The 21,781-nt window shown below is 46.3% G+C and overlaps 1 protein-coding gene across 2 annotated transcripts in view; it reads right to left on the bottom strand.

The window, feature by feature from the left end:
• CCDC141 (coiled-coil domain containing 141) overlaps window positions 1-21,781 on the bottom strand; it is a 271,474-nt gene that overhangs the window by 29,052 nt on the left and 220,641 nt on the right. For both annotated transcript variants that reach the window (XM_073646809.1, XM_073646810.1), the window contains exon 17: window positions 19,634-19,780. In XM_073646809.1, the coding sequence (XP_073502910.1) occupies window positions 19,634-19,780 (147 nt within the window). The remainder of the gene's footprint in view (window positions 1-19,633; window positions 19,781-21,781) is intronic.

Here is a 21,781-nt window from a genome sequence, read left to right as displayed (position 1 = left end):
TTACTTGTATACTATCTATGGTTTGAAGTGTTGAGTGCAACACTGGTAATCTAAAGAACATGTACAGTAAGAAGGAAGGACTACCTTTTATCCTTCGTATTCTTGGTTTTGCTAAAAAATGTCATCACTACATATAGTAAAGTGGTCATACACAATGAAGGAAAGAAAGAAAGGTAATCAGCTCACCTTCCAGGGAGTACAACTCAGTGTGAAAACCACATGAATTCACATAGGTACCCTGGAAGACCTTGTTTGGTCAGGGTGTGGTGCAAGGAGCGTAGGAAGACACCAGGCTGCTATCCAGAAAAGGAAGAAGGGTCCATGAGAACTGGGTTCCAGCACCAATGGGAAAATGTTAAGACATAAATTTTACTGTTCAATTAAAAACATGGTGAGAAAAAGCAAAAAGATGTAAAAGATTACAGATCCATAAGCTAATGTGGGTTATGGTTAGCAACCCTCAGCTGTAAAGCTATGAATAAGGGTTGCTAACTTGAAGCTTATGGATCCTTAATATTTTGTTCAAGCGTATGAAGGAAGGAGGGAAGGAGGAAGAGATTTGAACTAGTGTTCCACTTACAGCTATATAAGTTGTAAGCCACCTGTTTCCTAAGGTCATGCCAACCTTCTTGTTTCAATGCTTACAAGGTTATGGCAAAAAGATATAGGGCTAGTTTAAGTTTCTATTGATTTCTTGGCAGTAATAGTTCTACGTAGCCTTCCTCTTTGGTATGTTTGCCCTTGTTTCTATAATAACAATAAAATTGGAAAACTTTATAGAAAATTATTGGATGCATATTAAATTTTTTATTTAAAAATAACTTACTCTGAAGTCCTATTCAATAGACTGCTTGAGGATGTTCTGCTGAAGAAAAGTGCTAAAATGATGGCTATTGATACGATTATTGTGTGTATATTGTTTTCTTGTTGTTCATTAATTAGAAATGTTCTTACGTCTAAATGCTTACGTGTAACTAAGACGCTAACATATAGAGGATGAGTCACCCCTACTGTTATTACATACCAAGCCACCTAAAGGGCAGGACCACCATGACACAAATGATTCCTAAGAAATACCCAGACAGAACATAAAGGTAACTGGTGAAAAGTTTTACGATGATTTATGGAGCAAGGATCTGCTTAAAAAATCAGGGGAGATGTTTTTGTTTGTACACATGCTATAGGACAGAAATAAGAGCAGAAGGAGGAAAAGGCTTCGACGCTTTCAGAGTGCTCTCAGATGGAGGACAGCAGCTGCTAGCGAACACTTCGATATATGAGACTTTTTTTTCTGAGACCTAGAGATCCGATTTCACATTTCTCTCTGCCATCACAGGGATCTTGTCATGAATCATCTCACAGATGTACTGTACTTATAGTTTTTGCTTGCACACCACTACCATGCGCAGGTAGTTCTATCATAGAGCAGAACAAGCCAAAAACATCTAGAACCTGTACATGGTACAGTAAGTCAAGTTCTTTTTTTATTATTCCAAAGCATGCTGCTAGAAAAAACTTTAGCAGATTTATTCCCAGTATTATATACTAATTTCAGGGATTTTAAAATAAATTATAAAGAAGTTTTCCAAGTTCTCTTTGGCCACATTGACACGTTCAGTATTTGGTCAGTATTTTCCATCAGTATTTGTATGCCAAAATCAGGAATGGAACAATCAGAGGAAAAATCTAATAGAAACATGTCACCACTTCTGTATTTATCGCCCACTCCCGGTCTTGGCTTAAAAATACTGATGTAAAATACTGAACATATGAACATAGAACATTAACAAGAATTTTCTCCAATCACACAGACAAGGAAGTATACCGTCAGTCCTGATTTTGAACAGTATTGTTTAGCTGAGAGCATCTTAATAAAATTCCGCTTGCTGTTGCATTTCTTCTTGTATGAAGTTTAAAGGGGGATTCTCGCCTCTTTCCTGCAAATAACCTCGTCTCATAATTAACGGAACACTCCAAGAAAAATTTATACTGTGTTATGCAAAGTGCAAGGCCTTACGAAACAGTTTTCAACTCATACGACACCAAAGATAGAAATTGTGCAGGGATGTGCAACTCACTGCAACTCACTGATCACAGATGGGTCCCAAGTAAATAGGGCATCAGCAACACTGGTAAGTGCCACTTTTAACTTTGTTTACCTCCTAAAGATGAAGATAAAGTTGACCTTGACAATTACATGTGAGCACAACATTCCCTACCACCTCCATGACGCCTACTCCATTCAGTCATGTTTTAGCAACAGATTGTCCCACACTTATGGCGGCAGCTCCCAACTTTTCCTTACCACCCATAATGCAGAATGGGGTTCTGGGTCTACAATAACCTGGGGATCACTGTTTGTGGATCCCTGCTTCACAACCTTCTCCTCAGACTCAGTCGGTGGCAGTGGGAAATAAGGAAAAAGGTAGCTGTGCTGCCAGTAAATTTGAGAAGTGCACCGCAGATACAATTAATTTGGGAGGGACTAGTTGGCATCATAGTTGGGGAAGGTCGGTGGCAGGGAGTTGGTTTTGAAATATATGATTACTCAAGAGGGTGGACAAAGATACGTGGAAGAGTTGACACCACTGGGGTGACTGGCCTTTCATTTTTGGGGAGAGGGCACTGGAAGAATGGCTGATGGCTTTCGAGTGGCATCAACTTAGCCAGTGGTTAAGGATGGTATTAACAGTGGGTGGTGGATTGACAGTCTAGCATCAGAGTAATGGGTGGGTGCTTCAGGGTGGCATGATTTAAAGTGGTGGTCTAAAAGAGGTGTGTTCCTGTTCATGGGATTAGTAAAGTGAAGTCTGAAGGCAGACATAAAGATATGTGGCAGGCTTTAATAACAGTTGGTAAGTTGTGGCACAGGCGGACATATAATTGGTGCAAGCTGTGCGACTTTCACAGGGGCCCAAAAGGTAAGGGGGCCCATTTCCACCTCCAAAGCAGGTGGATTTGGGCATTATGATGAACTATTAGCCTGCAAAGAGCCCATATATTCTTCTTGCACAGAGGCCCTTTTCTCCCTATGTTCACAAATGAGTTGTGGGATGGGCAATGTTGTTTTCAGGTTGGCATTGACGTGTTTTTGGTTCTGATGTTGATTTACCAGAGTGTTTTTCGAATGCTGGCAATAGTCAATAGTTTGTGGTCTCTGTTGATGCGGATTCAGTGAACTGTTGAAATTTAGTACCTTAGGATAGGGCACTCCCAAAATGGTAGATATGTGACATTGTTACTGTCACGTTGGCTGCAGCCTTCATACAACTGTGAGACGGGACTGAGTGCTGCTTCAAATCACTTACAAGAAAACACAACTCAAAAGTGCATCTTTCAATGTTTTTTCCCCCTCGAAACCAATAAAAACATAATTAGAAAGCTGTGAATAAAACGCATTGGAATTTATTAGAAAATCATTAAAACAACTGGAATTCATTGCCACACATACTGTGTTTTCTTTTTAACAGGTATAAAAATTCAGCCAAAATGCAGACGTTATATTGTTTCAAGCTTCCATCTTCTTTGCTCTTTGATATATTTGGAGTGTTGTTGATTAACATATGAAAGAATTATCTGTCGTTTTTCAGAATCATGAGTTTGCTATTTTGACACGTACCTTTTAGGATTTTCACTATATTCAGTATCTGATTGACCTTTGGTCATTTTTTTTATTATTTCTCTCAATTTTTTTAATGAATGTATTCAATATTCCCCCTATATATTGCAGTACAAGTCAGATTATAACATAATTTTCTATGCCCCTTACTTTCCCAAATCAATATTTTATTGCTACTCAGCAAGGGCAAAGCTGGGGGAAGGTGGAGGATAGAACACAGGGGCTGACATACCATTGGTGCAACCTGTGCGGCCGCACAGGGGCCCAAGAGGTAAGGGGGCCCATTTCTACCTCCAAACCAGGTGCAATTTTGCATTTTTAGGAGCTCTTGGGCTGCAAAAGGATCATATATTGCTCTTGCACAGGGGCCCTTTTCTGCCAGTGATAGAATATGTGCCAAGGTGCTGAGTGCCGGAGGTGACACCAACAAACCATTCTGCCTTGGCCAGCAATTCATAACTAGGGCGAGTGCAAAAAGCTGAATTGTTGCTCAAGGCAATGGACAGGCTAGGTATGACACTGTGCACTAGAGAAAAGGGAATTCTTGCAGTAGAAAAAAATCCACGGCGCTCACGCTTCTTCTTTCAATCCATAAAAGTCATCTTTAATTTTGTGCACAAATAGTGGTGGGATAATAAAGAGCACCGACGATTCCATCACACCATGTGGTGCTTTTTGATGGCATTAATTGTGTGAAACATGACTTTTTAAAGAGCAATTTTATGGATTAAAAGCAGAAAGGTGATTGTCATAGATTATTTTCTACTGCTAGAATTGCATCTCCTTTGGAACATTGAGTAACACTGCTGTGTATCTATCATTTTCCTATTGAAGCATTGCACAGCTAAGTTCAGGAGTAACAATAGACTTCTGCCAAACATTTTTTTTAAATGTACTAGAAAACACTAACAAGTTATGTTCCTGCAGTTTATTTTATACAAGCATCACTTGTCGCTGGAACTGCCACCTAGCAACAGCTGAAAGCAGACTTCCCAAAATATCCTTTATCTGCACGCTGAAGAATTTAGTGCAATGGAAAGAGAGGCTACCGCTTACTGGCGCAGACAGGTTACATTTAGTGCAGTATATATATTTTCCAGAGTTGTGTTACTCACCACTAACTGTATAACAAAATTACAAATGGATGGTTACCGATATATTTTGTGTTTCCTGTTATCTGTTCATACGGAAACATTTGTTTCAGGGTGGAAATATAGTAAAAGGCCTTTATGCAAGAAAAGTATGTGAACACCCCACTTATATAAAAAGGTAGTGTGCAAGGAGTGGGCTGCCTGCTATAAAACTTTATATTTTCCATTTTCATTGATAATTTTTCTGGTGGATTGCCGTAATTATGAGTAATGCTGTGCCTATTTTGAATGCTGTGTTTTTTTTTTGTTTTTTTTACCACTTCTGAGCTTAAGGCAGCAAAACTTAGATTTTTACTGTGTATTGGTCCCTGTTAGGGCTCGCGCATATGGCCGTATTTTAGGGCCAAGTGAGATCTGACAAAACATCGGTCCGCACTCAGTCCTATGAGTCCTATGGGGCCGAGCACGTCAGACTTCTTCCTACGACAGAGAAAAGAAATTGCGGCACCCCAGAGTTTGATCCAATATTCAGATTACACTGTGCCATGCAAGTCAATGAGTCCGTGGAAACCATTGGACTACACTTTGATGACATTTTCCAGCAGCCATCATTTTTATTTTTTTGTTGTGGCATGACGCACATGTGAAGTTGAGACATGCCGCCTAATCAAAGGAAGAGCCGCGGATGCTGTCAGGTAAGACGTAGTTCTCAGAACTCCCAATCAGCGACCAAGTATCACTGACGTGGACAACGGGCCATGTCCTGCAAAGCAATTTGTACCAACTCTACTACATAGTCATATACAATGGGGAAAATAAGTATTTGATAGACTGCCGATTTTGTAAGTTTTCCCACCTACAAAGAATGGAGAGGTCTGTAATTTTTATTGTAGGTATGTGGCACCCCAGGAGTCCGGTTGCCACAGTGGCATGGCCTCCCCCACAAGGGGTGATGCCATGCCTGGAAGCAAGCAGGGGTCCCTTAATCAGGTTTTGCTAGCATGCAACACTTTCCTGGCTCCAGACCAGCAAGGGGAGCTCCTCCCCTTAGCAACTGGAATCTGGAGGGGGGGTTAGTTACAGTTAGTGAGAGGAGCTGAAGTCAGGATAGCGACGAGGAAAGACCTGGGGAGTGGAGCTGCACGGCAGTTCACCCCAGAGAGGAGCGTAGAAGAACCGGACACCGGAGTCCGAGGTTGTGGGGCACTGAAGGCCCAGCAGCAGAAACTGGAGGGCAGGAGACTGCAGGTCTCCTGGCCCCATCAGACGCCCGGAGGCTCAGCAGCACATAGGGCCCAGCATCGCCATGTGGGAGCTACACTTCAGGAAGGCCCGAGCTGCCTGCCATACGGGTGAGCACAAAGACGTTTTACTCAGGGACGAGGGCCACAGCACAGCTATAAGCAGCAGGGCCAAAGAGATTAGCACAAAGGGAAGGTATACAACTTCACCTGGCGAGGTGGATTCCCAACTTGCATCCAGGCCGCCCGGACCTCTACTACCAGCTAGTACCCGTGCCCCGGTCTGCCTAACCACCGCAAGTAAAGATAAGAGGAAACCGCCATTAAGTTGTGGACTGATTATTAACTGTGCCATCCCCTGCACAGCAACATCTATAACTTCACCACTTCCTGCCCTGGAGCTTAGCTCTGCCTGTGGAGAGCTGGACCAACTCTGCTGCGTCATCATCAGCTCCAGAGGATCTGCACCGCAGCGACGGCTCCATATAGCTGCATACCACGGGTGGCGTCACGAACATTGATATAAAAAGTATAATCCCCTTTCAATAATTCCCCTTTTATTGACCGCCTTGGGTCACGGACCGGGTCACCACCACTGTGACATCCCCTGCACCGACCAGCCCGGCACTGAGTACCCCAAATCCAGTAAATCACATTGTATGAATTTTACATAATTAATTTGCATTTTATTGCATGAAATAAGTATTTAATACAATAAAAAAACAGAACTTAATATTCGGTACAGAAACCTTTGTTTGCAATTAGAGGTCAGACGTTTCCTGCAGTTCTTGACCAAGTGTGCACACACTGCAGCAGGGATTTTGGCTCACTTCTCCATACAGATATTCTCCAGATCTTTCAGGTTTCGGGACTGTTGCTGGGCAAAATTGAGTTTCAGTTCCCTCCAAGATTTTCTATTGGATTCAGATCTGGAGACTGGCTAGGCCACTCCAGAACCTTGAAATGGTTCTTACGGAGCCACTCCTTAGTTGCCCTTACTGTATGTTTCCGGTCATGGTCATGCTGGAAAATCCAGCCACGACCCAAGTTCAATGCTCTTACTGAGGAAACGAGTTTGTTGGCCAAAATTTTGCGATACAATCGTCCTGTTCCCTTTGCAGAAAACCACCCCCAAAGTATGATGCTTCCCCACCATGCTTCACGGTTGGGACAGTGTTCTTGGGGTTGTATTCATCCTTCTTCTTCCTCTAAACATGGCGACTGGAGTTGATACCAAAAAGTTCTATTTTTGTCTCATCTGACCTTCTCCCATGCCTCCTCTGGATCATCCAGATGGTGAACTTCAAACGGGCCTGGACATGTGCAGGCTTTAGCAGGGGGACCTTGCATGACCTGTAGGATTTTAATCCATGATGGGAAAAATGTGTTACTAACAGTAATGTTTGAGACTGTGGTCTCAGCTCTCTTCAGGTCATTGACCAGCTCCTGCCTTGTAGTTCTGGGCTGATTCCTGAACTTTCTCAGAATCATCTTTACCCCATGAGGCAAGCTATTGCATGGAGCCCCAAACTGAGGAAGATTGACAGTCATCTTGTGTTTCTTCCATTTTCTAACAGTTGTCGCCTTCTCACCAGGCTGCTTGCCTATTGTCCTGTAGCCCATCCCAGCCTTTTGAAGGTCTAAAATTTTGTCCCTGGTGTCCTCTTTAGACATCTCTTTGGTCTTGACCATGGTGTAGAGGTTCTACTGTGATTGATTGAGTGTGTGGACAGGTGTTTTATATACAGGTAACGAGTTCAAACCAGAGCAATTAATACAGGTAATGAGTGCAGAGTAGAAGAGCTTTTTAAAGAAAAACAAATAGGTCTGTGAGAGTCAGAATTCTTGCTGGTTGGTAGGTGATCAAATACTTATTTCATGCAATAAAATGCAATTTAATTATTTAAAAATCATACAATGTGATTTTCTGGTTTTTATTTTTAGATTCTGTCTCTCACAGTTGAAGTGTACCTACAATAAAAATTACAGACCTCTCCATTCTTTGCAGGTAGGAAAACTTGCAAAATCGGCAGTGTATCAAATATTTATTTTCTCTACTGTAGATGGTTTGGAAGGGGGAGGAGTTTTTGACAGGTTCTCTTTAAAGAGAACCTGTCACGTGAAAAAACTCTATTAACCTGCAGATATGGGGTTAATCTGCAGGTTAATAGCATTTTGAACCTGTCAGGTGCAGGCACTTAGATCCCCACTGATGGGAGGGAATAAACTTTAGTCATCCCTGTAGCATTCCGGTTTCAATCATAGGGGCAGTGCTGGCGCAGGTTTAGTCACTGCTCTGAGTATAGAGAGCGGCGGCTGTAACCTTGCCCCCCGCACTAATGGCAGCTCAGCATTAGGGCTGGCTGTCAGTCAAGGCTGGGGGTGTGGTTACAGCCACCACTCTCTATACACAGGGCAGTGACTGAACCCATGCCGGCGCCACCCTTATGACTGAAACCCGAACGTTACCGGGAGGAATAAAGTTAATTTCCTCTTGGCAGCGGGGCTTTAAGTGATGACACCAGGCAGGTTCAGAATGCTATTAACCTGCAGATTAACTCCATATCTACAGGTCAATAGAGTTTTTTCACGTGATAGGTTCCCTTTAAGAAAAAGTATGAAGGTGATGTGAATGGTAAATGCTCTTTTCCTAGAGAAGTGGGGCTTCCAATGGTGTAAAAAATAATTTCATTTCTGTCCAAAAAAATAAATGTCAGTAGATTTGTAGATGTTTGCACTTCTAGAGTCGTGTCATGCACTGCTGCGGTGACAGTGACAGCTGGACTTGCAGAGCTACTAACACTTTGAACTATTTTCCAAAGAGACGATAAATCCATGCACCACGCTGTGTCAGCTGATTCTGAAGCTCCACAGTCCTCACTACATGTACAATTGAAGGAGTCACTTGTTTTAAAAGATTTCACTTCTATAAAGGCTGCCTTCTGACACTACGGGAATAAGGATATACATAAAGTATTAAAATTATACATATTCAGAATGTCTAGAATTTATGAGGACCACTGGATAATTTGGAAGTCCTCTGTACGTTGCTGAGAGTTAAGTGTAGAAATGCAAAGACATCATAGCTACTTTTACTTGAGCGGGAAGGAAAGAGGTGTCATAGCAGATTTTCTACTCGAGCTAAAAAATAGATCTTGTTCTTTGGTTTCTTCTCAGTTCAGCTTCTTAAAGAGTAACTTTTTTTTTTTTTATTATTTTTATTTCATAAATCAATAGTACACTTGAAAATAAGCAACTAAGTAATGTATCTCTTCAGAGAAATCGACTTCTTTCTCCTCTTGGACTGATCTTTCTTTCTCAATTCCTGTGTAAAATCTGTATTCAATTAAAGGGGTTGTCCACTACTTTTACATTGATGCCCGTAGTATAGAGCATCAATGTATGATCGGCCGGGATCCCGCACGCGCCCCCCCCTCCCGCCGATCAACTGTTATCGGTGCCGCCGGCCGGAAGCGCTCATCTGCGGGGCTCCGCCGTCAAGTAATAGTGGCTGCCGCGGTGTACTGCACATCCGCCTCCCATTCAATTGAATAGAAGGCGGATGTGCAGTACACCTCAGCAGCCACTACCACTTGACGGCGTGCCCCGCAGGTGAGCACTTCCGGCCAGCGGCCGCTGCCACCGATAACAGCTGATCGGCGGGGGTGCCGCGTGCGGGACCCCGACCGATCATACATTGATTCCCTATCCGTAAAAGTAGTGGACAATTTCTTTAAGACACACTTTCCCATTACTGAGATAGGAGATGACAGTTGGTGCTCATAGGATTCTATGGAGAAGGGAGGGGTGAGGGGAGGAGCTAGAGGGAGACACAGACATTCTGCTGCAAGTTATCCTGAAATGATAGTAGGGCTATGTTCACACATTGTGTTTTTGGTGCATTTTTTCTATAGACAAAATCTGCTCTCTTGGTAGTAAAGAAGCTGCTTACAAAAAGCTGACTTTGCTGCATTTCTACTGCTTTTTTGGAGCATTTTGCTGTGTTTTTTGGTGTGGATTATATGTATCATTTGTCTACAGTACTTGTTTAAATAAAGTTAGTTTTAATCAACAAAAAAAGCAGCAAGGTTGCGTTTTTTTGTACCGTTTTTGCACTCTCATTGCTTTCTATGGTCAAAAAAACCTCTGCAAAAATGCCGAAAAGGTTGACATGCAGCAGTTTTCAAAAACGCAGCAGTTTTCTAATTCAGTCAGGAAAAAAAAAACAGTAGTGTGCGTGAGATTTATGAAATGTCAGGTTTTGCTGGCACTGTAAAAAAGCAGCTTTTCATTTAAAATATTTAAAAAAATGACACAAATCGCAACGTGTGAACATAACCTTACAGTTCTCCATAGAACCTTATGAGCACCAACTCTGATCTCCTGTCTCAGTAATGGGAAAGTCTGTATTCACTGAAGACAGATTTTATCTATGAGTTGAGAATTTTAAGAATGAAAAATCAGTTCAGGAGGAGAAAGCAATTGATTTCTCAGCTAAGATATATTACAGAGTTTCTGATTTTCACATGTACTATTGATTTATAAAAAATAAAAACAAACACAATAATGGTTACTCTTTTGATAAAGATTCATTGCAACTTTTACTTGTTGATCTGAATCTATAGCACTGTATTTAGGAGTCCAGTGGGCCGTCCTAATTCATGATTGACAGCCTTCATTTATGAGTATGCTTACACAAATAACTGGACAGATAAAAATTACACATACTTACCTCCCAGACATGGTGCTGTGATCAGAGGCACCAGTTTGAGATGTTAATATATATTTTAATTTTATAATGCAAAGTTTAGTTCGGTAAAACCCTTTAATCTATCTATATTCTCTTGCTTTGTAACATGCATCCTGCAGATAGACTGGAGATAGGACAGCATGTTCAACATAACAATTTCCCTTCAAATCAGATTTGTCACCAGATTTCAAATCATCAACTGCATACTTTATTAAATAAAAATTTTTTTACCCAATGAGGCTGATGTATTTGCTTTGAAAATCTGTGTAAGAACGACTGTTTTATCTTTTGTGTAAGAATAATATTTCAAATATTAAAATGAGCCTTAGCTGGAATCCTAAAATGCTCATGTTAGTGTGAGGACCCTACACACATTCTGAAATGGATTTTCAAAATAAATACACCAGACTCATCAGGTCAAAGAGATCTCTTTAATAATGTTTTCAGTTTGTATAGTGAAACCTGGCGACAGATCCTCTTTAAGGGCAGAGCTCTGATCCATAACTCTGTGTGACTTCAGACTAATGAATCCCCCCAGTGCACTCACTGTGAGCCGCAGGGATTGACCAGTTTCTGAGCAGGGACCGGAGGGTATGTATGTGTGGCACCCCAGGGGTCTGGTCTCCACAATAATAGCAATATTATGTCTGAGAGCAGGTGGGAGGTCTCTTGGTCAGGGATCTTATGCATGCCACACCTCCTGCCCAGTCCTGGGAGGGGAAGAACTTCCCCTATATAAACCTGGGGCTGAGGCAGGGTTGAGAGAGAGAGAGAACAAGAGTAGAGAAGAGAAGCAGCATAGGAAGAAACAACAGGAGCTCTGTGGGAGCAGTGCTACAAGGAGTCAGGGGCTGGCAGCTGCAGAGCTCGCCCTGACTGAGAAGTTATCACCGGACCCGGAGTCCGAGGCTGTGGGGACTAATCCTTACCCAGCAGCAGAAACCGACCGGCAGGGGATTGCAGGTCCTCTGGCCCAGAAACCCGAAGGCACGGTCACACGCGTGGGACCAGCACCGCCATCGCGGAGCGGAAGCCATTAGAAGGCCCCGAGTCACCGGCCATACGGGTGAGCACCACACGGTACACTCAGGGACGTGGGCTACTTTTACCCGCCTCTAGCAAGGTAGCCAGAAGAGTACAGTTAGCTGGGAAGGCCTACAACTCCGCCTGGCCAGGGGAGATCCCATCTGCTCAAGGACTGACCAGGCCCCGATCGCTAGCAAGTACTCCGGGAGGGTCTATCTTTGTCACCAGTAAAGACCCTGAACTACACGCATCGTCTCTGAGTGGTTCCTGCTACCCCCATCATCCACGTCGGCTGCCCTGAGGCCATACCCCTCCCGTTGGGGGTTATACCATCCCCGCTGCACCATCCTTCCACCGGCCTCAGCGGTCTGCCCTGCAGCGGCAGCTCCAAAGCTGCATTCAACGGGTGGCGTAGTCATCCAACATCTACTGCTAATAGACTCGCCACTTAGTTTGACTCCCTGGGCACGGACCGGGTCACCGCCACGAGACTACTACCCCCATCTGATCCGGCTCCGGGTAAGCCCCCGTGCACGCGATGCCGCACGACACAGAAGGCCCAGGGGCGCGTCAACTTTTGGCGTAGTCGGCAGGATTACGTGCCCGCAACCACCGGGTACTGCGTGCCTGAAAAAGACTGTTCAAACTTACCAGTGGTGAAGATTCCCGCCATCCGTGGAGGTTTCCCGCCATCCGGCGCCATCTTCTACCTTCTTCCCGCCATCCGCGAAGTTTTCCCGCCATCCGGCGCCATCTTCTGTCTTCTTCCCGCCATCCGTGGAGTTTTCCCGCCGTTGGACGCCATCTTGAAGACGCCGCGCGGGAAGAAGAGGGGCGTGGACTCCGAAGGCGCGTGAGAACTGAAGCCCCGCCTCACGTCCGGACGTTGCGTAAGGTCCTGGAAGGAGCCCAGCAGACGCCGACGTCACAGGAGCGCGACGGAAGGTCCTCGACCCTGACGATCCACTGCGGAGCCGCGGCCTACGGAAGAGGATCATCGCAAGGTAGGCCACGGTCCACTGGGGGGGAGGAAGATGTCGGATACGGAGGAGAGCTTCACTGCCTCAACCCCCGCCAGCGCTGCTGCAGTCATGCCTTTCACCATGCCCTATATCCCGGGAGCAGCCTGGCTACCCCAATACTCAGGGGAGTCACATACCCTGAATGACTTTAGAGAAAAGCTGGATAGCCTCTTCCAGGTGTACCCCCTCACAGAAGAGCAAAAAGTGAGCATCCTGGTGGCCCAACTAACCGGGGCAGCCCAAAGGGAGGTAAAGTCCTGGCCACCTGGGAGGAAGACTGTCGCAGGGATACTAACCCGGCTGAGGGACACCTTTGATACCCGCACCTCAGCCGAGATTAAGCTTAAATTCTATGGGTGCAAGCAGCGAGCACATGAGAGTATAAGGGACTATGCACTAAACCTACAAGAGGCCCTGAGAGCCATTAAGCAGACTGGGACACAGAGAGGCAGCAGCAGTACCGGAAAGTACAGGAGAGCGTGGAGCGTAGTCTCTGTCAAGCTAGGGAAAGACAAGAGAAAACTTACAACCAGTATGCTACCGCTGTTCCCCTGGTGCCCGGAGAGCAGGTCTTGAAGAGGAAAAGACGGCTCCATAAGTTGGACGACCAGTGGGAGAAGGACACGTACACCGTACTGCCCTCAAGCCACGACAACCCGAAGGTCTGTACCATCAGCAAAGACGGAGGGGAAACCACAACCATTGTATCCCGGGATCACCTGAAGAAGTGTCCCGAACAGCTACGGAACCCTGAAGAGGAACAAGAAGACCCTCGACCCGTAGAGGAAGGGAAAGATATGGTTAGTACTGTGCTCGGAGACTTTCCTCGGTCCTGGACTCAAGTCAATGGTGCAGTTGTGGTACCCGTCCTCACGTTCCTCCAACCAGAATCCCAAGTACTTACAGAGCAACCGGTAGAGCTGGAAGAACAGCCGGTCCAGGAGGCAGAAGACTCCACACAAGCAGACCAGGAGGATCAACCCTCTGCTTATAGTGAGCCTGCCATACCCCTAGTGAGCCAAAGAGTCCGTAGACGGCTGCCCAGTTTACCCTTGACAGCTCCTATACCCTGTAGCTCAGGACCAGTCAGCCAGCTCCGTAGGTCCACTAGGGTCACTAGAGGCCAGTTACCCGTACGGTGGAGGATCTAAGTGTTTAAGTTATTTTATTAATGTTTATCTGTTATTGTTGCTTGTGTATAATTTTGTGTTTCTAGTTATTTACAGGAGTCTTTGGTGGATTTACCGGGAATCCTTTGTGTATAGTTGGAGCGTAACCCAGGACGGACTAAAGACTGTTAAGGACTCGGGGCAGGACAGACCCCTACCTGGTTACGTCTCCCTGTTTTGGTGAAATGGACACCTTTGTTTTCTTCAAAGACTGCACCCGGTTGCGGACACACCGTGACCATCTTTATGTGTTTCCTTATCGTATTTTATTGTTGTTGTTATACCCTGTTATGTTTTTGTAAAATATGTTTAGTCCCGGAGTACTAAATTTCACTAGGGGGGAATGTGGCACCCCAGGGGTCTGGTCTCCACAATAATAGCAATATTATGTCTGAGAGCAGGTGGGAGGTCTCTTGGTCAGGGATCTTATGCATGCCACACCTCCTGCCCAGTCCTGGGAGGGGAAGAACTTCCCCTATATAAACCTGGGGCTGAGGCAGGGTTGAGAGAGAGAGAGAACAAGAGTAGAGAAGAGAAGCAGCATAGGAAGAAACAACAGGAGCTCTGTGGGAGCAGTGCTACAAGGAGTCAGGGGCTGGCAGCTGCAGAGCTCGCCCTGACTGAGAAGTTATCACCGGACCCGGAGTCCGAGGCTGTGGGGACTAATCCTTACCCAGCAGCAGAAACCGACCGGCAGGGGATTGCAGGTCCTCTGGCCCAGAAACCCGAAGGCACGGTCACACGCATGGGACCAGCACCGCCATCGTGGAGCGGAAGCCATTAGAAGGCCCCGAGTCACCGGCCATACGGGTGAGCACCACACGGTACACTCAGGGACGTGGGCTACTTTTACCAGCCTCTAGCAAGGTAGCCAGAAGAGTACAGTTAGCTGGGAAGGCCTACAACTCCGCCTGGCCAGGGGAGATCCCATCTGCTCAAGGACTGACCAGGCCCCGATCGCTAGCAAGTACTCCGGGAGGGTCTATCTTTGTCACCAGTAAAGACCCTGAACTACACGCATCGTCTCTGAGTGGTTCCTGCTACCCCCATCATCCACGTCGGCTGCCCTGAGGCCATACCCCTCCCGTTGGGGGTTATACCATCCCCGCTGCACCATCCTTCCACCGGCCTCAGCGGTCTGCCCTGCAGCGGCAGCTCCAAAGCTGCATTCAACGGGTGGCGTAGTCATCCAACATCTACTGCTAATAGACTCGCCACTTAGTTTGACTCCCTGGGCACGGACCGGGTCACCGCCACGAGACTACTACCCCCATCTGATCCGGCTCCGGGTAAGCCCCCGTGCACGCGATGCCGCACGACACAGAAGGCCCAGGGGCGCGTCATATGCGCTATACATAGTCCCGGCCAGAGCCCGACTAGTGGGCGTAGCCTCACTCCATACACTTGTATAGAGCGAGGCCGCGCCCAGTCTAATGACATGGCCATCCAGTGGGCATGGCCAACTAGTGGGCGCAGCCTCGCTTCATGCGAGTGTATGGAGCGAGGCCGCGACCACTGGACAGGCTCTGGCCAGAAGTATGTATAACGCATGCATACCCACTGATCCCGGCTCAGAAACTGGAGACTCCCTGCAACGTACAGTGCATGTTCTAGGGGGATTCATAAGTCTGCAGTCACACACAGTGACTGCAGACTTATTTCGGACCAGACAGCCCCTTTAACCCTATTTTTTGTATTGAGGCATCTAGTGAGCATGCGCAAAGGTCATTGTGAATGGAGGAGGAGCAGGATCAGCTGTGACATCACCTATTGTGATTGATGGATCCTGTGTAATCAGCTGTGTATATAGGCATTATCTCTCATTGTGTTTCAATGGTTTTATTGGATTTTAAAGAATATTTAGAGGGAGTAAGAAAATTAAGGAAAAAAGGGGGGAATGGGAGTAAATATTTATTAGGAAGGGAAAACTGGGAAATAATACGGGAAAAAGAGAATGGGAAAATTGGAGAACTGAGATTAAAATATTATCCCTCAGTGTAATCCTGCCTCTGCTCATAAGGATACTGTTGTGAATTCTTCCTTAAAAGGAAGAAATAGGAGTCTAAAATCTTACTGGCCAGTGTGAAAATTGCAAGATTTCTATAAAAAAAAAATATTGCAACAATACATAAAACAAAACATAGAACTATTTAAACAATAGATTACTTTTGGAGGAAAGTGGGGGGTGCGTCTTATAGTCTGAATGTTGGGGTGGTATATACATGTGGTGTGTGGGGGGAGCGGTAGCAATGGAGGAGCGGTAGCGGTGGAGGAGCGGGGCACAGGAGGCAGCAGCCGCCCGCTGCAGCCTACACTGTCCCCGCTGCTAAAGAAAATGAATATTCACTGCTTCCCACACCCATGGGGCGTGGGGAGCACTGAATATTCATGCTCCTTAATAGCAGCACACAGTGTAGCGACAGCGCGGCTCCTGCTGCTGCCGGAATCGCCTGTGCCTGCTGTTAAAGGGCATGAATATTCAACCTCTCTCCACGCTTATGGGTGTGGGGAGGGGATGAATATTCATGCTCTTTAATAAGCGGGCACATGCGATCGCCCGGCAGCAGCAGGAGCCGCAGCGTGGCTACGCTGTGTGCCGGCTATGAAGGAGAGTGAAGTCACTGCTCCCCGCGCACACAGTCCCGGCGTGGGGAGCAGTGACTTCCGGCAGCTGATCTCTCCTTGTGAGCAGCGCATGGTAGTGACGTTATGCGCGGCTCACATGGAGAGATCAGTGCGGGCAGACCGGACGCAGCGCTGGAGGAGAGAAGAAAGGTGAGTAGGAGTGTTTATTATTTTTTATGTGCAGCATGATGGGGATTGGGGGACCATGCATACTAGGATAAGGATGAGGGGGCCATACATACCAGGGTAAGGATGAGGGGGCCATACATACCAGGGTAAGGATGAGGGGGTCATACATACCAGGGTAAGGATGAGGGGGCCATACATAACAGGATAAAGATGAGGGGGCCATAAATACCAGGATAAACATGAGGGGGCCATACATAGGAGGATTAGGATGAGGGGTGCCATGCATACCAGGATAGGGATTAGGGGTGCCATGCATACCAGGATAGGGATTAGGGGTGCCATGCATACCAGGATAGGGATTAGGGATGCCATGTATACCAGGATGGGGATTAGGGGTGCCATGCATACCAGGACGGGGATGAGGGGTGCCATGCATACCAGGATAAGGATGAGGGGTGCCATGCATATCAGGATAAGGATGAGGGGTGCATTGCATACCAGGACAGGGATGAGGGGTGCCATGTATACCAGGACAGGGATGAGGGGTGCCATGCATATCAGGATAGGGAAGAGGGGTGCCATGCATACCAGGATGGGGATTGCTGTGCCATGCATACCAGGATGGGGATTTCTGTGCCTTGCATACCAGGATGGTGATTGCTGTGCCATGCATACCAGGATAGGGATTAGGGGTGCCATGCATACCAGGACAGGGATGAGGGGTGCCATGCATACCAGGACAGGGATGAGGGGTGCCATGCATACCAGGACAGGGATGAGGGGTGCCATGCATACCAGGATAGGGATGAGGGGTGCATTGCATACCAGGATAAGGATGAGGGGTGCCATGCTTATCAGGATGGAGGGGTTCCATGCATACCAGGATGGAGGGATGCCAGGCATACCAGGATGGGGATGGGGACCACGTATAAAAGGAAGGGGGGGCATATATACCAGTATGGGGGATATTGTCAGAATTGGGGGACATTACCCCTATACCAGTGTCAGCAGAAGACCCCCTCCCCCTTTAAAGTGCATCATGAACACATTTTTGGCTTAAATTTTTTTTTTATTATTTTCCTCCTCTAAAACCTAGGTGCGTCTTATGGTCCAGTGAGTCTTATAGTCCAAAAAATACGGTAGATTCCAGACAGTTATTATTGACAGTTATTAACTGGAGCACAGGTAGATTCCAGAATGGTCAATCTTTGTTCAAGTGAAGTGTAACTAACAATCATTATATTCCCCAATATTTGACATATGAAAAAAAAACAGATACTGAAAAATCTCAGGATTTATTTGTAATAAAATGGATGCCAACTTTGTTGCACCAAGTGCTGCTTGGAAACTTTGGCTGCACTTATCACAAAAAAGTGGATGGAGACTTTTTTTTTTTTTTTCCGAAATGTGATATTCTTCAATGACAGAAGACATTAAAGGGCGATCAGCTGCTAGTACCTCCACCAGCAGCAAGATGTAATATGTTTGACGGAGCGGAACTTCACCGTTTTGTCTGTTTAGTGGCCGCGCTTGGGTACTGCAGATCAACTCTTATTAAAATGTATACTGTTTATGCCCGGAAACTAGTAACAGCTGATCGGTGGGAGCGCAGGGTGTTGGCCCCCACTGATCTGATATTGACAACCTCTGCAATAGGTAGGTCATTAATGTCAGTGTGGAGGAAAATCTCTTTAACTGCATTTCTAAGGCTGCATGCACACGATGCGTTTTTCATGCGTTTATGCTGCGGAATTTCCGCAGCAGAAACGCATCAAAAACGCATGGTAATCCGCACCCCATGGTCCCCAATGGCATTCCGCAATGGCAATGCACATGCTGCGGATTTTTCCGCAGCGTTTCTGCAGCGCTCATAAATCCGCAGCATGTTCATTAATTTTGCGGAAGCGCAGCGGAAGCGCCGCCATTGACTTGCATTGAGACGCATAGAATGCGCGTCTGTACATTTGTACAAGCGGATTCTATGCGTCTCTATGTGCGGATGGTACCCAGTTCTGGAGGAGAGGAGACTCTCATCCAGACCTGGGTACCATTGTACCTGTAAAAAAAAGAATAAAATAACAAATAAAGTTTATATTCACCTGTCCGGCGGCTTCTCTCTGCATGCCGGCAGCGCTGAAGGACCTTCGGTGACGTCACAGTCATGTGACCGCAGGCCCTTCACCGCTCTGTCTCGCGATATGCCGGCAGCCGGGAACCAGACAGGAACGAGCGCTGCAGCACACGCCGGGGCATCGGGGGTGAGTATAGCTTTATTTTAAGCATTGTTTTACGGTCACACTATATGGCTGCGTGCCCACGTAGCGTTTTTCAAGCGTTTACGCTGCGGAATTTCCGCAGCGTAAACGCTTGTTAAACGCTAGGTAATCCGCTCCCCATGGTCCCCAAGGGGATTCCGCAAGTTCTATGCCCACGCTGCGGATTTTTCCGCAGCGTTTATGCTGCGTTCAAAAATCTGCAGCATGTTCATTAATTTTGCGTTTCCGCAAGCGGAATTGCCTTGTGCAATGCATTAAAAACGCAAGGCAATTCCGCATGTGGTAAACGCGCGATAAGCGCGCGATAAACGCGTGCGGAATTCTGCATGCGTTTTTACGGGAGAGGACATGCGGAAATGAAGCAGAAATTTTCTGCATCATTTCCGCAACGTGGGCACATAGCCTATAAATCCATGCTGTTTGCATGGATTTATATAGTGTGACCTAGTTGTCAAGCACTTTCCAGGTGATGCTAAAATCGCCTGGAAAGCGCTTGTCAATCTGCATGCGGAAACGTATGTGAATCCGCATGTGAATCCGCATGTATTCTGCAGGAAAAATGCATGCACAATCTGCATGCGTTTTTTCTGCCAAGGAGATGCAGAAATGATGCAGAAATTTTCTGCTTCATTTCTGCATCGTGGGCACATAGCCTCTTCCCTTCTGTCACTTGTTTTCAACTAACCTCATTGACCTCCTCTGTGGATATGCTGGATAGATTGCTTGATACAGTCTCTTCCTGGTTTTTAACATTGGAGTTCCAGGTGGTACTGTCATGTTCCAAGTCATCAATTTGGTGCTGAAGGTCATGTAAGGATATAGTAATGTACTTCTAAAGAGAGAATAAAAATAATAGATATAGCTGAAAACAGTTATTTATAGTATTTACTACTCAAGTTGTAATTTAAGTTATTCTTTTTATGTATTCCCACATCAATATATACCACTAAACATATATTTATGCTCTAGTGTTTTTTTTTTCTCTCCATACTTTCCTATGGTAAATGCGATTTTTATTCCACAGCAAATACAGACAAAGTTACAAGAAAATCCACAGTGGCAAATCTACACCAGGTCATTTCAATTTTGGTGCATATTTGCTTGTGGATTTGTTCCAGCAGATCGACTATAATAAATCTGTTTGTTCCCAACCCCAGTCCCTCCTATGGTAATGCTTCAAATAAATATGGTATAAAATGCTTCTTTCTCCACTTATCAGCCTCGTCTCCTTCCCACTGCTTCCTCAACTTGCTTAGAAATATTGGATTCACAGCTACACTGCTTAAAAGGTAATCTGTCAGTAGGGTCAACCCTCTTCAGCCGTCTATATGGGCATCTAGGTCTTATAAGCTGAATAAAATGATACCTCGATATCCGCAATTCGATGACTTATACCACTGAAAGAGACATTTTTCTTATATGTACATGAGCTGTCAAGATCTATGGGCCGGACATAGATCTCCCTGAAAATTTGCCTCCAGAGCTTATTATAGGGTCATTACCAGTGTGAGACATGTAATGACTGACAGTCTGCTCTGCTGACCTACACGTCTTACACTGGTGATTCCCACTTTCATTTAAAATAATCTCTGGAGGCTGATTCTCGGGGAGATCTATGTCCGGCTGTGAGACAGTGACCGGGATCGTATACGAGGGACATTATATATCCTCCAGAATGTGTACAGAGACCTATTAAACCCATTGGAGTGCATTGCAGTCACAAACTCACCTGCGGCTGCAATGCAGGAATGAAGGTGAGCATTGACCTGGTCAGGCTATCTGGCTAAGGCAGATTAGTAAAACCCGGCAGGGCCTTCATTTCTTGGAGGATGCTACAGGAAGGCAGTGGGGTGGCCTCCTCCCTCCAACCCGGGTTTTCCAGTGGCACTTGCCACAGGTCCTTTAAAAACCCTGCACTAAGGATTAGTGTTGTTCAGTGTTGGGACCTGCTAGGAGCATAGCAGGAAAACTTGGCAGGACTGTGTATAGCTGAACCCATGCCTGGGAAGGCTCTGCACCTGTCAGGCAGCCGTTGTGTATGGAGTTCTGTTAACCCTGCTGCGAACCGGAGGACTTTCTGTTTACCCTTGAGTTGCTGAAATAAAAGCTGTTTATGTTGGACTTGCTTGGGTCACTGCCTCAGTTACTGCACGGTGTGAACATTGCCGCCTTACAGCTTGGTGGAGAATGCGGGCATTGTGACTGAGGCATACCCACCAGCAGCTGCATGACCACACTCCGGCCGGCCACCTTTCAGCCCCATCCCGTGGACAAAATGGAGGAGCTGTTAAAGCAGCTGTTACTCACCCAGCAGCAGCAGCTGCAGTCTCAGCGGCAACAGCAGGAGCACCACCTGAGTCTCCAGCGGCAACAGCAGGAGCGGGAGCAGCAGCATAATCAGCAGCAACAGCTACTGTACCAGCAGCAGCAAAAAACAAATGAACTGTTGCTGCAACAGATTGCTGCCCTGCGGGAGACGCCGACGGTACCAGCCCCGGAACGACGAGAGGTCGGGAGAAGGTTCGCTCAGCGTTGAGGAAGATGGGACCGGAGGACGACGTGGAAGCCTTCCTGACCATTTATGAGCGCACAGCTGAGCGGGAAAACCAACCAGCCGGCCAGTGGGCAGAAGTGGTGGCTCAGTTTCTGGTCGGCGATGCCCAAAAGGCCTACTTCGACCTCAGTCGGGAGGACGCCCAGGACTACCAGAGGCTCAAAGGTGAGATCCTTGCCCGACTGGGGGTCAATACATACGTGAGGGCTCAGCGCGTATTTTCATGGGCCTATGTGGAGACCCGACCCGCTCGGTCTCAGGCTTATGACCTTTTGCAGC

This window comes from Phyllobates terribilis, unplaced genomic scaffold (genome assembly GCF_046119375.1).
Source record: "Phyllobates terribilis strain yellow unplaced genomic scaffold, ASM4611937v1 Scaffold_9__5_contigs__length_417890890, whole genome shotgun sequence".
In the NCBI taxonomy this organism is placed as follows: Eukaryota; Metazoa; Chordata; class Amphibia; order Anura; family Dendrobatidae; genus Phyllobates; species Phyllobates terribilis.
This window is presented reverse-complemented; position numbering and strand designations above follow the sequence as displayed.